The sequence below is a fragment of the Glycine soja genome, chromosome 11 (genome assembly GCF_004193775.1).
Source record: "Glycine soja cultivar W05 chromosome 11, ASM419377v2, whole genome shotgun sequence".
In the NCBI taxonomy this organism is placed as follows: Eukaryota; Viridiplantae; Streptophyta; class Magnoliopsida; order Fabales; family Fabaceae; genus Glycine; species Glycine soja.
This window is the reverse complement of record NC_041012.1, coordinates 15366841-15384176: the sequence shown is the minus strand read 5'-3', so window position 1 is coordinate 15384176 and position 17336 is coordinate 15366841. Positions and strand designations below refer to the sequence as shown.

The window sequence follows — 17336 nt, the reverse complement described above, 5'->3', positions numbered from 1 at the left end:
CATTATTAAAGTAACTCTGTATAGAAGTCACCTCCTACATGCCTAGCTCTTTAAGCTGCCATACATGCATGTGATTTCTGATTTCCCTATCCAATACAGTGCCCTATTCTCCTCCCAAGCCTGTATAAAAAAAATTTCAATGCATGTGAACCGTAGCTGCATCAGGCTTGAGTCTCATCATTCAGGATCACTTTCCAAGCTTCAGTCCCATCAAACCTATCAAGTGGAGTGGTTTAAAATTATTATTATTATATACAAAACTGTATGGTTGATTTATGGGAAAAAAGTGTAAGAAGAGAAAAATAAGGAATAGAAAATATATAAATGATATTTTTTTTTCAAATTGTATGATAAAAAAGAAATAAAAGATAACAAAATTAATAAAAACTGTGTTTAAAATTATAAAAAAGTTTAAAACAAAAAAGATAAAAAAAAATTAGAAAAAATTTGTTTAATTTGTGCCTTGAACCCTAGCTTCAGTGCCATGTACATGAGAATAATTTGTAATTAAATCACATGCATGACTCGGAAATCGGAAATTATATGCGTTGCTTAAACACACAAATGAGATAAGGTTTTAAAAATCTAGCAAATTAAAACACACCAGGTGGATATAAGCGGCTGAGGAAGAATCTTCCATGTATAAAAGAGTGTCCCGCAGGCAGTACTGGCGGCACCAAAGTGTCCCGCAGGCAGTACTTGCGGCACCACCCTCTCTCACCTGTACCCCAGACAGCATTGGCACACTTTGGTGATAATTGCTGTAACAAACTTAATTGGTTCATCTTCATTTTTTGTTTTTAACTAGACTTAATTTAAACGCAATAATTATTACGAGATCAATTATGTTTGTCTACACATTGGATTTGGATTTGAAAGCTACTGAAATGATTTGAATACTTGTTGCACTGAAGTTCATTCAAAAATCGATGAATATACATAATATATAACTAGCCAGCAACTATTTTGATAGTATTTTATGTTCAATATTCTAAGTATTATTTGAAAATTTTCACATACCATTATAAAAAATAACTAACAAAAAAAAATAATTGTTAAACTAAACCACGTTGATAAATAAAATTCATATTGCTTTGCATACATTTTTAATACGTATATAAATTATACAATTAATATTCTTTGGTTAATACAAGGATTCTTTCTAACTGCAAATCCACTGACTAGCTTGTACTTCACCTAATGTTTTATTTGACTAGCTTGTACTTCACCTAATGTTTTATTTCACAGAGTCACAGATATATTAAGCAAGAGTGTCCCGCAGGCAGTACTGGCGGCACCAAGGTGTCCCGCAGGCAGTACTGGCGGCACCAAAGTGTCCCGCAGGCAGTACTTGCGGCACCACCCTCTCTCACCTGTACCGCAAACAGCATTGGCGGCACCCACCCTACCCACCCTCTCTCACCTGTCCCGCAGATGCCATCAGCGGCACACCCTCACCCCTCTCTCCTACTCAGCACATGTCCCGCAACTGGGACTAGCGGTACCCTCCTTACCGCCATTGGCACTGGCGGTTCAAGCTTCCCGCCAGTATCAATGGCGGCACCCACGTCGGAAACAGACCCTGCATGTTATTTGTTTAAAAACGAACCCCCTTTGGTAAATTGTTTGTAAAACAAGCCCTGTACGGTAAATTTTCCGTTTTAACGACACACTAACTAGGACAGTTAAGAAGAAAACGTTGTTGAAAGATACACGGTGACATTATAGTAATTTTGACGAAAATATACAACGATGATCGTTTAATAACCACCTTCATTACTAGCAATAAGGAGTACTATGACGGGTCCCGTGTTGACCATAGTAGTTGTATTGGTAATCCAAAGACAGTCTTTTCATTCTGATTGTCTTTGAATAAGCTTTTTCTCTTCCCTTCAAAATCCAGCTCCTAAGCTCCTCGCATATTATCTCTCTCTCTCTCTAAAATCACAAATTACAAAATTCCTTCCATTCTCTCTCTAAAACCGTCATGACCTCCATTGCGCCTCTTGTCCTCCCTATCTCCAACCCCCAAACCACCGCGGGAACCTCCAGTGCAGGCGGCGGTGCCATCGAGGTTCCGACGAACAACCTGGCCTTCGACGATCATCACCCTCCGCGATTCTCTCTTGGATCCTCTTCGGGGCCCCAACAATGCCGTCGCCAAGTGACGCGCCTCCTCTGCGAAGAAGCGTGTGGTTATTACGGATAAGGCTCGCGTCGGTGTTCAGGAATGACGTGGAGGGGTTATATGAGAAGCTTCTCGCTGGTGAGAGCAGCATCACCCCCATCGACCGCTTCGACGCCTCCAAGTTCCGCACGTGCTTTGGCAGCCAAATCCGCGGCTTCTCCGCCGAGGGCTACATCAACGACAAGAACGATCGCCGCTTCAACGACTGCCTCCACTACTGCATTGTCGCCGGCAAAAAGGCCCTCGAAAATGCCGACCTCACCCCAAACAAGCACTCCAAGGTCTCAGATCTATTCTCTCTTCCCACATTTCCTTCTTATTTTGTTAGTTTACATTTCCGTGAGACAATCCTTTTTGAGGCACTGTGAGAGCGTGGGTTTGGTTGATTAACTTTTTTAATTGCTTGATTCATTGCATCGTATGGTGTTATGTTGAAGGATTGAAGTTTTGCTGCTCTGGTACGGCGTTTGTTGGTATGTAATTATTTGTACTTCGAATTTTTATAGAGTTGAAACAATAGGTATGTTATTTGAATTAGTGCAGAGAATTTTATTTTATGCAGACATGGAAAGGGGGAGAGGATGCCAACCATACCTATTTTAACAGCAAGGTATTCAAGCTTTTGCCAACCATACCTATTTTTATTTGGACTGAAATTGGTCCTAAAAGTATTCCTATTGAAGTTTACTGGTGCCAGCTTTGCAAGTTTTGAAAGCTGGAAGCTTTTGTTTGAACGTTAGATTATTAAATACGCTAACGCTATTTGTTTTGGGTTAGGCTATGCTATGTTATGAGTTTAATGCAGAGGCAAATCATGATTTGTGTCCCAAGTGTATATATGCGTATGTCCCATCGGTGATACTGATAAGTATAACTCTTTCTGCTTGCTTTGTCTCTCTCTCTCTCTCTTGTTGCTATAAGTTGATTTCTACTTTTTTGGTGGTTAATTTGCTATGCAATTGTTATTTTGCTATGCAGTTGTTTCCAAAATTAATGTTCTTGACATTTAAATTTTGTTTAGCCTTTCTTTCTTGTTACATTCAAATACTTTTTTAGCTTTGATCTTCACTAAGGAATTTTTCGTATGAACTATATATATATATATAGAGGCTGATTAGATCTGGAAGTTTTTGTTACTGTTGAGTCTTCAGCTGTTCATAATTATTCTTAGTTTCTTTTGATGAATTATATGCGAAGCATGACGTGAATTCTTAGTACCCACGAACAATAACTAGTCCAAACTCTAATTACTTAAAAAGAGGTTGATTGACCACACTGAAACACCTCTTGAAATTAAATGGAATTGTTTTTAATTATTAATTAAATTATGTTATTAGCATGTGACTGTTTTGACTGTTAATTGAGTAAGTTCGTTAATGAAACTACTTAGTTGATTCAGTTAATGATAAAAAAAAACCTCATATTAATAATATTTAAAACAATCCAATTTTGATATTTAATTTTTAAAAGTGCTTTAATTTGAAAAAGAAAAAAGCTCTTAATAAGATAGAGAAAGAAAAAAAAAATAGATCCAACATTAAGGAACCCAAATAGAGACGAGGTCAATTAGACTATAGCATTTGCAAGGAATATAAATAAATAAGATAGCTACATAATAAGATGAAAATAGATGCCCACAAAATGGAATATATACACATTTTTTTTCAATATCCCAAAAATAGAGATAAACCAAAAACAAGCGGCCAATTTTAGCCATAAATAAAATCGTAACATAACACAATATATCTTATGAAAGTAGTATAATTGTTGGATGCTCGAGCTGTGGCATTCATAATTATATAAAAAGGGATTCTCAAGTTTATTATTTTGGGGGGCTATTTCTTGGGGAAAGTTTATTCCAGAAATTCCCAAGTTCAAAGAAAAAAGAGACGACCAAGTAACGATATAAGAAAATTTTATGCTTAAGAAAATTTTACTTGTATTATTGGCCCACCCATACTGGTTATATTCTCAGTCATTAAATGTTTATTATTGTCTTATAATTTTGTAATTGCTTTATTTTAGAGCGTCCTCCATATGAAGAACCCCTGGATTGGCCAACTCGGAAAAGAGTAGCTTTGGGATCTGCAATGGGTCTTTCATATTTGCATGATCATTGTGACCCAAAGATTATTCATCGTGATGTGAAGGCTGCCAACATATTGCTGGATGAAGAGTTTGAGGCTGTTGTTGGGGACTTTGGATTGGCCAAACTTATGGATTACAAGGACACGGTAGGTGGCTATTTACTATTGCATTTCATTTAATATTTTATGATGCACTTATTACTAGTTATTTCATTGTTTGTTTCTACTATTTTATGACTTTTGTATGCAAATGCATTTCATTGTTTTTTAAGAACAATTCACATTATCATTAAGGCACGTGATTTCTGCATTAAGTATTTAGTTTTATTTGTATTTCTTATAGGTGTTATTTCTCAATTTTAATTTTAATTTTAAATCTAAATCGTAACACAAAGTTAAATTGATTGTGTTTTACCTTTTCAGATAAACTAAAATTTAAAATTATTGAAATTTTAATTAATCCTAAGTTAAATAAAATTAATTGATATATATATATATATATATATATATATATATTTAGTATAATAGAAGAGCCATTATTAAAAATGAAAAATATTTACTGTTTTTTGTAATTTTTTTATTCTGTTTAAATTTTAAAAGTATTGCTTCCACAAGGTGAAAATTCAAAAAAACCTGGGGCTGCTCATAATGTTCGACTATATTCAATTGCTTCCACAAGGTATGGGGACTTTTTTGATGGAAAAACTGCCAGCTTGTGTGTGCGTCGTGCTGTTTATTATGATCCTGTGACAGGAAAGGAAGATCCTTCCAAGAATGGCATTTGTAGCAATTTTTTGTGTAACTCAAAGCCATGAAACAAAATTCAGATCACAGGTAAGAGCTAGCTCTTTTTACTCCACCGAAGATTGACATAATTTCTGATATCTTTTATAACTTCTCAAAATTTGTATTCCAACAAAGTGATGCCTTGGTGAACCTTGCTCAGTTGGGAGAATGTCTTGCTCAGTTGTTTCTTGTTATTCCTGTTGCCATAGGTGTGTTCTATGTACTTCACTAGAGGGTGGGTTTGCAAAGTAATACTTGAATGTGCCTTGCTCTAGGAACTTCTTTACTATTTGAAATCTGCATTGTTGATTGCTATTTATTTGCTGGTTAATCAATTGGAATTTATACTATGCATGGTGTGCTCTGCATGTGAAAGTAGCAACTTACTTAAATAATAGATGAGGCAATTGAGGGTACAAAAAATATTTTTTAAAAAAATAATACATTTTAAGACAGTTGTCTTTATAACCGTCTTAGAATGTAACACATTTTACATCGGTCGTGTGAATAGGACCGACGTAGAATATATTACATTCTAAAATGGTCATAGAGACAACCGTCTTAGAAAGTTCACACATTCTAAGACGGTTGTTAAAAACCATCGTCGTAAACATGTTCTTTTCTATGATATCTGTTACGACAACAGTTAATAATCGATGTTGTATGTATCAAATAACTGATGTACAATAACGTTTATGCAGTAGTGGTTGTGTTTGAAGATTGAGGGCTATATATCTTTTGGGTCGAATTATAATTCGATCCTCATAACTTAGCATTGATGCATGTTGTGCTTGAGGTTCAAGGACTATTTATCCTTCCGATCGGATCACAATTTGATCTCACAATTTAGCCTCTACGCACCTTATGCTTAAGACTTGAAGGTTGTGTATCCTTCGGATTGAATTATGCGACCATGCATTTCCTTGGTTAGACTTTATTTGATCTGTTTGTTTTAGTATATAAGTGTTTGATCCATTTAGTCTCGGAATAATAAATGTGTCGTAAGACTAACATTGGAGACAATCATGTATCCAAATCCTTCATATATGAGAGAATATTTTGATATGTCATAATGACTCAATCCATAAATATTAGAAATAATATGCATAATAGACTAAGATAAAAAAAAAGGCCCTCTCATTAACCTAGAAAGATAGATTAAAGAATACATTTTATTTAAGTGTTTTAAAATAGGTCACTTTCAGAAACCTTTTCTAATTATGAAGTACAAATACACACCCACACACACCCACGCACGCACGCACATATATATATATATATATAAATCAAAGGTTAAAAATACATAATTAAGAATTATGATAAGGAATCACAATCAATAGCAATAACGAAACCGACCAAATCAATTAAATAATTGTTGCTATTAATTATTTAATCATTGTTATACGATTCAAAATTATTAAAAATCAATCATTTAAAGAAAAGGCTCACAAAAAAAAATCAAATTTTACTAATTTCAGGAATAAGTTTTTGCCAAATAAATAATTAAATAATACATCTAATGTATCCATCTACAGTGTTTTTTGACAAATAAAAACACATCAAATCATATGAATTATGAAAGCAATGGCAATACTAGGTGGGGTTAATCTTCAGGCAACTGCATTCCATGATTAAGTTTCTAAATAAATGTAAAGTAAACTTAGAAAAGAAAATTTCCAAAAGATTATAAAACTAATTTATTTGCCCACATGCACTGCAAAATGCAAAAATACTCCCTCCGGTATGGTTGCAAGCAATAAAAATCTTTTATTTTTTTTCTTAAATATAAATTAATTTCACTTACGTCTTATTTTTTTTAAAAAAAAACTCTCTAAAATAGTTTTCATTTAATAAGGCTAAGAATTATTTTAGGATAAATAGTCATTTTCGTCCGTAAATGTATAGAACAGTAACAGATTCATCTCCAAACAACGGAAATTCAAATTTTAGTCTCTGAAAGTGAAAAAAGTGCGACAAATCCATTCATCCGTTAACTTCCATTTATTACCATTAATGAAAGAGCCTATGTGGCTCGGAGGGATGAAAATGCGACAAAAATGATTGCCAACATGTCTGTTGAATCAATTTAACCAAAATGTAAGTAAGTTTTTATTAGACCAAAATGTTAATAAGTTTCCATTGGAATAATTTGTTAAAAAAAAATTTCATTTAAGAATAAAATATATTTTAATCTTCATCTTTCCACTCCCCTTTTTATCGTTGCAAATATAACCTTAATAATGAACATACTATTTATTAATAAGCATAATTTGTCCATTGCTCTTAAATTTTTAATGTAATAATACCTTATATAAAATATGAGACTAAAACAAAAATACACAACCATTAAGTTAATTCTTACAAAAAATGAGATCCAACTTAATTTTATCACTACCTAATGTTGTCGCAATAGAAATTTTAGAGCAACAGATACGTTATGCTTATTAACCAATATTATGTTTATTGTTATGTTTTGTCTAACTTATGCTTGTTTTTCTATTTTTTAAAGTACTTATTGTAATGTTATACTTGAAACGATAAAAAGTGGGGAGGGACGGGGAGGAAAAATGAAGATTAAATTATATGTTACCCTTAAATGAAATGAAATTTGGAGTCTGACAAATTAGTTCAATGAAAACTCACATTTTGGTCTAATGGAAACTTAGTGACATTTTGGTTCAATATATTCATCAACTATGTAGGCTCTTTCATTAACGGTGACAGATGAAAATTAACGAATGAATGAATTTGTCGCACTTTTTCACTTTCGGGGACTAAAATTTGAATTTTAATATTTTAAAAACGAATTTTGTAACGCTTTATACATTAAGAGACAAAAATGATTATTTATCCATTATTTTATGTTTGATATCAAATTTCAATAAATGATAGTTTAGAAAAAATGTTTATTTTTAATTGAAAATAACAAAATTTAATGAAGCTAACTAATCTTAACAAATATAAAATGTCTTTTTTTTCTTCCTTATAATCAATACCAAAGGTATTATTTAACAAGCTTTATGAGAATCCGCATTCAAAAGCACCATGAAGATTCAATTATATGATTTTTAATCATTAATTAATAATATAATTAATTAACTTTTTAAACATTATTTTTAATTTTTTTTTTCACAAACTAAAAGAGAGATAAAAGATAATAGAAGGCTTTGAGATGAAAGAAACATATACTTTTAATTGTGGAGTAATTTTAAAAAAAAAATTGATTATTCTATTACTTTTAATTGTTTGATACCATTTGTCATTAAGATATCCTTCAATAGGAACTTTCTTATTTCCAACCATGGAGAGATTACCCTCGTTGGCCAATGAGAAGAAAGGCAAAATCAAAGTTTGTTTTTGGTTTTAATACCCCGTTTAGATATGGAGACGAGAAAAAGGTAAAATGATTAAAATCACGTTGAAATTACAATTATAATTACAAATCTGTGGTCTAGCAAAATCTTCGGCGCCTGAGAAGGCGACGTAGGAATGTGGGGATTTGTCCATAACCAAACGAGCGAGCGAGATCGGGTTCTTAACGGTGGTAAGACCCGAAATAGCGCAGCATCGTCGTTTTGGACCATCCATTATGTTAGCTTCCATCTCCACCATTCCTTTTTCTGTCAGGGCAGATCCATCGCCGGAGTTGAATAGCGGTTTCGTTTCCAATTCCCTCACCTCAGTTTTATAACCGTCCGCAACCTATTAATTTTGGAGATCGTGGTGGTGATGACGCGGGCCTCGATATCCACCTTGAACGACCACTCTTAGATCTCGTGTAATAGAGACCAGATCCTTAATCAAAATAAAAAGATAAAGTGTACGTATCAAAGAAAATGGTAAAATCAACTCTCACTTAATTTATATGTATTCAAAAGAAAGTGTACGTATCAAAGTTATCGATTGAGAGATCAGAGAATGCTTATCTTAATGCTCAGAGTGATGAATCGATTGATTAGTAATGATCACAGTGGATATTGTGTTGTTTGAGATCAACCGAGAGGTGGAAGGCCTAGGTTTGATGCTTTGACTATGAATGAGCGGTAGAGTGGCTACCTCATCGTAGTTCTCATCATTGTTGTTCATCGTTTAGAACACGAAAGACACAAAGCAACAAAGGGTGTTGGGAAATGTTTCACCCATTCCCATAGTGGGTGCCAAAGTGTTCCAGAAAAGGCTTCCTTATATCGGAGATGACCTAATCCAAAACACTCGTGAGGTGTAAAGCTTAACTTGTTTTCCTAGATTAGAGAGGGAAGTCATTTATTATTGTCTTATAACACGTATTTTCCCATATTCAATGGTCGGGTCATTTATGGCATTTCAAAACCTTCCATCATATCCTGAAAAGCTTATTTATATGATTATGTGTGCTAGTTAATTGTGATCGGATGCAAATCACTCAATGTCAATTGACTTAGGCCAAGGCCCATTTTGATGGAGGGGATCAGAATACGATTTGATCCGATCCGAAAGTTGCACAACCCCTTAACCTCAAACACTAGGTGTGTAGAGGATAATTTGTATGGATCAAAATATGATTTGATTTAGAGGGTACACAACCCTCTAGCCTTAAGCACTAGCTGCGTAGAGGCTAATTTGTATGGATCAGAATACGATCCAATTTGGAGGGTACAAGTACATTTCATCACTAATGTGCCTATTCATATCATCAATTAAGGTAGTTTCTATGGTTCATATGTTGATCAAGGAATTTTGTTTAACTCATACATTAGCTTCTTTACACTACTACGCTTGAGGCTACGGGATTGGTATCCTCTCGATAATAGGTCGAGACATACACATGTCAACAATTCCCAATGCTTTAGCCTCTTTGCACTACTACGTTTGAGGCCAGGGGGGCCTATGTGTACCTTTCGGTCGTCTTTGGCTTGACCTCAGCCCTTGGCCCATCACATCATATGCCAACCAACCTAACCTATGTGTAACCTTTAGGTCGGTATTTTGAATTATATTTATATCTAATTCATTGTTGATCCTAATTTAGCCTCTTTTCCTTTTAGGCTTGAGGGCTATGTACTCTTGGGTTAGATCATAATCTGAATCTCGCAACTTAGCCTCTATGCACCTTGTGTTTATGGTTAGTTGGTTGTGTACCCTCTGGGTTGGATCGTAATCTGATCCTCGCAACTTAGGCTCTACGCATCTTGTTCTTGAGGCTCGAGGGCTATCACTACTATAAAACAATGCTATTACGACACTACATCAAGGGCGGTCCAAGAAAAATCGTCGTCTTCCAAAATGCGTGGTATTTTTGTAAATAATCACAATCTTTCAAGGACGGTCATTGTAAAACCGTATTTAAAATATTTTTCAAAGGCGGTTTTTTCAAACCCGTCTTTAAGATATGATATTCAAAGTCATTCTTTACAAAGGGACTGTCGTAAACTTCATTTTTTTCTCGCGCCCCTTTCTCTTCTTTGGAGTAAACTTTTTTTTTCTCATGCCCCTTCCTCTTCTCATCGCGCCCCTTACTCTTCTCTAGAGTAAACTTTTTTTTTTCTCGCGCCCCTTACTCTTCTCATCGTGCCCCTTCCTCTTCGCTGGAGTTTACATACCTAACTAGGTAGTGCACCTTCCTCATTCCCCTTCTTCTTCTCAAACCCTCACTTCTTCATCGTCCAAAACGTGAACCCTAGTGTCTCATTTCGTGAACCGCTTGAACCCTAGTGTGCGTTTCGTGAAACACTGTAGCTTCTTCTTCATTATCCTCGAGGTGTCAAATACTGTGCTCCAACAACTGAATATGCCATCAGAGAAACTTTTTTTGATTATCCTGAGAGGACAAGGCCTTGTGGTAGAGGTCCTTGTTCTGGAACTCGTCGTAGACGTTGTAACAGATGGGATGGCCTTCTCTGCCGTGTCCGTGCATGAACACCACCTTCTCCAAGTCGTCACCCAGATCTTCATCCAAAAGGGCATTGATGTTGAAGTCCTTCCTCCATCGGAGAGTGTTTTGAGCTCCCACGCTCTAACAAACTTGAGGAGAATGACATCAGTCCTATCATCCTTCAAGAGAGGGACGCCCCAGATGGAAACCTCCTCATCCTCTAATTCCTCTTTCAGGAGCTTCTTCAGCTCATCAATGGAATTTTTCTTGGAATCAGAAACCCTATTGCTATTTGGATTTGTAGGTATTGTTTGTATATGTTCATACATTTTCCCCATTCTTTCAAAGTTGTGATTATGCTCTATGCTTCGCAATCGAATGCTGGTTGATCCCGCATTTCTTTTCAAAATTGGCTCAGAGGTTGGTTGGGCTTGTCTTATAGTAATCCTAATTTTGTCTGTTCATATTATTTAATGGCAGGACTGCATGTAGTGCCTTGAGTTATCCAATTTTTGTGTCTGTTCTATACAACATATGTCAGAAGAGCTATTTACCTTCTCAGTCGATTTCTTATCACTTATAAGTGTCTGGCCATTGTTTAAGTTCTGTTATGGTGTTGGGAGTAAAATTGATTTGTTGGTTAACATGCAGGTCTATCCTGAAGGAACTCACTTCATAATTTCGTGGTTTGAAAGGCCAGTTATCTATGATATTCGTGCACGACCCCATCTAGTTGAGAGTACATCTGGGAGTCGTGATCTACAGATGGTAAATAATACATGTTGCTAGGATTTGCGTGTAGTCACAGAGAAATGGTTTTGGTATCAAATTCGTAGAACCCTAAAAAAGAATTATGACCTTAATCATATTGTATTATTGGAAATGAAATTGATTTGAGCATCTTTGTGTCTTTCCTCTTTATTTGCAGGACTTTTTGCATTAGTTTCTCTACTTTGTCCCTTAATTCCTTTTTTGATGGTTTGTTTGTGTGGACATTATCTTGTCCTTCTGTTACATACATCATTGTTATTGGGCCAAACTTTAGCTAACTAAGTAATATTCTCAACTGAGATTTGTCCCTAATCTGAAATGATGTAAACAAATTTACATCTATCTCAATTTTAATATCAGCTTAGCAGCTTTAGAACCTGATAGATGCCACTAATCTAAAATGATGTAAACACATTTACATCACCTCCCATTTGGTGTTTTAAAATAATTTATTTATGAATTTTGAAGCTGTTAGACATCTGATATTTGGCTTTGCAGTATAAATATCTTATGCAAATGCTTCATCAGTATCGAATACTCTAATCTACAATTTGCCTTTTCAAGTTTAGCCTTTGTTTCTAATGGGTGAAGGTATCTGCATCCATACTCTTTTCCATCACTATCTTCATATTGGCAGGGGATATTTACTTTTTTTTATTTTATGGAATGGGATAAGCAAACTAGATGTTTATTATAATCACCTATTTTAATTTCTTCAATTCATTTAGTTGCAATGAAAGTTATAATGATTGTAATCTGGATCTTCATGCATTGATCTCAACTTCAGTGAAGACATCAAAATCACAAGAAAACTTAATTGGAAATTAGGGAATTAAGCAAATCATGAAAAAATCGTTTTTGTAACCAGTTATGACTTTTGTGATGAATAGGTTTAAGTGCAATAGTGCAGTAATTCCAAGATGTTCCTTCACACTTTATTCAGGGGCTGAACATACTGCTTCATGTTAACTTTCAGTGACTTTATTTCTTTTTTCAAATAAATTTATCTCAGATACTTAGCTTATTACAAAACATTCAATTTTATTAAACTCAATTTATTAAAATACATTTTTGTTAACATAAACTTTGTGTAGAATTTTTTAAAGAAGTGAATAAGACCACGTGCATTCTTTATTATACAATTTTTCTTCTAAATATTTAGTGGATTTAAAATTAAACTTCAGATTATGGATTAAAAGAATAAGAGTGATTGCTCTTAGAGTGTTACTTTGTGTGTTTTTATGTTATGCCACTTAACACTTCCATGTTGCAATTTTCTAAAAGCAATTTTTGATGTATTTTTTATATTCCTGCCATTGATATCCACTTGAACGATGGTGATAAGTGGATGTTTGCTGGCCATAAGGTGCGTGTAATGGACACTCCTGGTCACACCCAAGGTCACATTCATGCCCTATTTGCATTAGTAATTCTTCTTAATATTGTGAAGTATTAAAAATATCTGGTTTCTTTTATGTGGCTCATTTTTCTAGTGTTCTTTTTATTTATACTGTATGCAAGCCATATAAGCTTCTATTTTCCTGGATCTGGGGAAATTTTTACTGGAGACACTTTTTTCAGCTTATCATGTGGCAAGCTCTTTGAAGGAACCCCACAGCAGGTTGTTTTAAATTGTACTTGTCCTTTTTTCTTTTTTTTTTCTTTTAAGGTTTGAGATTTCTATCCAGTAATAGGTTGTTGCATCTTCGGACGTGCCTTATTTTTATATCTTGTTTTATCCCCTTGCCAGAAGTGCTTGAAATTTTAAGTACCCGCACAAAGCAACTTGTTATTGAAATTACTATTAGATGAGGACTTTGTAAAATATGGTATAATTATTTGACTAATTTTTGGAACGCCTTATCTAAAATCAGGTTAGGACTTAGGAAAGTATTTTTCATAACTGATATATATATATATATATATATATATATATATATATATATATATATATATATATATATATATATATATATATGTTTGACTTTTAGAAGTTTATGTGCTATATTGGGTGTGACCCTTATGGTTTTGTTTGACTTTTAGAAGTTTTGGATTGGTAACATAAGTTTTTGGTATATCTACTGATAGGAGAGTGTTCCTCAAAGTATCTGCCTCTTTCTGCAGGTACAACTTGAAGAAGCTGACCTATGAGGATAGAAAGCCTAAGTTCATTTCACGCGTGGCGGCTCTCAACTCTAGATGCTGCCAATAACGATGAAGATGATGAGTGAAAGTTCATTGCAGATGCCATCTCATGGCTGCACAAGTAGAAACTATCTTATTTGGTGTCTACATAATCATTTTCTTGAATGCTTAATTATCTACACTTTTTGTGCATATAGAAACTATTATTGCATATTTTATAATTATATTTGTTGATTATTACTAATATAGATAATGTTGTAATTATAAATACAACTTTTCATATTATGTAATTATATTTATTGATTATTAGTAACATATATAATATTGTAATTATAAATATTGATTTTCTTATTATATAATAATATTTATTGATTATTAGCAATATTGATAATATTGTAATATTGATTTAATTAACCTAAAATTTAATTGCAGGTAATTCAACATTTAACATCGGTGTTGACGTAAGCACCGATGTAGAAATATGTAATTTCTAAGACGGTACTGACGTAAGCAATGTTATAGAAATTACATATTTCTACATTGGTGCTTACCTCAACACCGATGTGGAAACACGTGTTTGTTACATCGGTGGTCAAGGTAGCAATGTTGTAGATTGTACATTTTCTAAGTCGTTGATGACATCAGCAACGTTGTCAATAATGACTTTTCAAAGACGGTGGCTTGCTTAGGACCGATGTAGAAAACAATGTGTTTTCTACATCTAGAGGAATTCTCATTACCTTTTAATACCATTTTGAACATGCATTGAACTATAAGTGACATCATTTTGTAAACCAAGAAGATAAAGATCATCATACAAGATATCATTACCAACACATTCAGAATTATAAAATAACTCAAATGATGTGTCTTTAAAATTAAAGGAATATCCAAAAGGTACGAGTCTAGAAACATAAATCAAGTTTGGGGAAAAACTTGGCACATAAAAAGTCCTTGCTAATTTCAAAATAAAGTCATTACTTAAAGTTAAAATGCAAGTTCCAATAGCCTGCACAGGTAAGCCTAGCTTATTGCCTGATAAAATGTTTTGCTCACTCCCCACTGGTTTCCTTAGGTTTTGCATACCTTGTAAATAATTTGCAATATGGATTGTAGATCCAAAATCAATCCACTTGGTGTTAATATTAACACTAGCCATATTAGATTCATAAGATACTGATGAAATTGATTTACCTTTCTTCTCAAGCCATTTCTGGAATTTGGGGCAATTCTTCTTCGTGTGTCCCTTCTTCTTACTAAAGAAACACTTTGTCACCTTCTTAATATCATCTTGAGGTGGTATTTTATCATTCCCCTTCTTATTAGCTTGAGACCTAGTTGTTTTATTCTTCCTACAAGCAGTTGTAAGCAATGCACTCTCACCCATCTCCATTACAAGCTTTTCTTCTTCCTGAACACACATGGTCATTAATTCATTTATAGACCATTTTTCCTTATGTGTATTGTAGGAAATCTTAAATAGCCCATATTCCAGTGGAAGGGTGTTCAAAATGAAGTGCACCAAGAAGGACTGAAACATATCAACTTCCAGTTTCTTAAGTTGAGTTAAAATATCTTGCATTTGTATTATGTACTAATGCACACCTTTCTCACTAGTGAGCTAGAGAGAGGAGAACTTCATGATCAGGGTGCTTTCCTTGCTAAAGCCTTATCTGAAGTGATGAACTGGTTATCAATAGCCTTAAGCAAGTCTTAGACTTTTTATGTTGGTCAATAGAACCACATATCCTAGTCGAGATTTCGGTCTTAATGAACATCACGCTTAGTCGGTTGGATCGCTCCCACCACTCATATAGCACAACAACAACTGGGCTACTTTCATCAATGATTTCAGGTGGTTCATCTTTCCTTATAGCATAGTCTATGTCTATCCACCCCAATTGTAGAAGAATTCTCTCCTTCCATATCTTATAGTTATCTCCTCTGAGTTCGGGAACATCACATTGAATATCATAAAAGCTAACCATTTGAGAAGTTGCAAAAATCCAAAGGCTTATGTCAAAATTTGAGGCATATTAATCTTAATTGTATGTTTTCCCAATGTAAACATACCAAAAAATTGAATCTTGTGACATAAAAATTATCTGTGTGCTAAATTTTTAATTCAATAAGATACAATTAAACTTTATGATAGAATAATCAAATTACATATTCAAATTCATACTTTATAGGTACAACATGAAAATAATTTGATTTTTCTATTGCAAATATTTACTTTATGATAAAAGTACCAAATTATACATCACCTCATGATCCCTATGGGTAAACCTTGAAAAATAATATGACATTTTATCCTAGTTAATTATACAAATATAATAAAAATTCTCGTGGGATAAAATTCATTATATAAAGTATAACTAATCACAATATTATGACTAATTCCTTATATGATCTTTAAACAACTTAATATATAATTTTAATCAAATTATAGATGTTGTGGCTAATCCATAATTAATCAAAATTATAAAGATTACTTAGACATAAAACTTAATCATATGAGAATAAATCATATTATGCACTTCAAGATCAAGATATAATACAATGATGAATAAAATTCTCATATATAATTGCATAATTGAAGCATAATATTATGCATTTGATTTCATATATATATATATATGCACAAAATAAAATTTTCCAGAATATATTCATGCATAAAATAAATCAAAATTGCACAAATTGCAAAAGTAAACAAAAGCGCATAAGGGTATAAGTTACATGAAAACGAATAAATATCAAAGAACCTAAAAATGACCCTGTGTCTCATGCGATATCCTGGAAGCTATAGGTTGCTAGTTTGAGACCCAACCAGTGTCGAAATGGTCCATTTTCTTTTAAACGAACAAAAATTCACTATTCATCATCTTCAACCTCCAGCAGGTCAATCCACCTATATATAGACCCGGTTGGTTATCACTCATTTGGGCATCATTTTACACTATTCAAAAGCTAGAAACCAGGAAATAAACCAAAATAAAATACTTCTAATCTTATTTTTAACAAACATGGCTCTAAACACCAAAACGAAATTAGATCGGAAAAATACCGAAAACCAAAAATGGACAAGGCAGAGGCAATTGAGGCTCTAATATCAAATGTAAGACTAAAATATCAAACCTGTGATGTTACAAACAACAAAATGAAACACATGTCATTAAAAAATGTGAAAAACAAAATCTAAATATACCTCCAACCATTGTCATGAAGAGCTACTTTGTTTTGGTTCTTCTAAGCTCTCTCTCTCTCTGTAGATGGTGTATTAGACGAAAATGAAAGATGTGAGCTCAGGGATCAAACACATGTGCTATATATAGGCATTCTACCATCAAGAATGCATTTAGTAGCCATTACCACCAATTGATGTCATTCAATATTTGGTTTTTCAACTCCAAAACTAATGGAGCACATGACCTTCTCAGCCTAAAACGTTTAGACCACTATTAAAGAGTTAATCAAAGCTTTTAATAAAAATTATTACACATCGAAC

General features: G+C 33.7%; 1 protein-coding gene across 9 annotated transcripts; it reads left to right on the top strand.

Annotated features, from left to right (window-relative positions):
* The first annotated feature begins 2139 nt into the window (after nt 1-2139).
* LOC114374963 (somatic embryogenesis receptor kinase 1-like) lies at nt 2140-6134 on the top strand. Of its 9 annotated transcripts, none has more exons than XR_003658663.1 (6): nt 2140-2469; nt 2626-2661; nt 2751-2798; nt 4214-4422; nt 4891-5109; nt 5197-6131. XR_003658663.1 is itself a non-coding variant. In XM_028332693.1 (6 exons), exons 3-6 carry the CDS (start codon nt 2745-2747, stop codon nt 5023-5025), a joined length of 489 nt encoding a protein of 162 aa, XP_028188494.1. In that variant the 5' UTR covers nt 2330-2469; nt 2626-2661; nt 2732-2744; the 3' UTR covers nt 5026-6131. The 9 variants fall into 9 exon arrangements, 2 of the variants coding, with proteins under 2 accessions (XP_028188494.1, XP_028188495.1); XR_003658662.1 differs by adding an exon at nt 2966-3056 and having other exon boundaries at nt 2330-2469; nt 2626-2798; nt 5763-6134; XR_003658661.1 differs by adding an exon at nt 2966-3056 and having other exon boundaries at nt 2330-2469; nt 2626-2798.
* The last annotated feature ends 11202 nt before the right edge of the window (nt 6135-17336 follow it).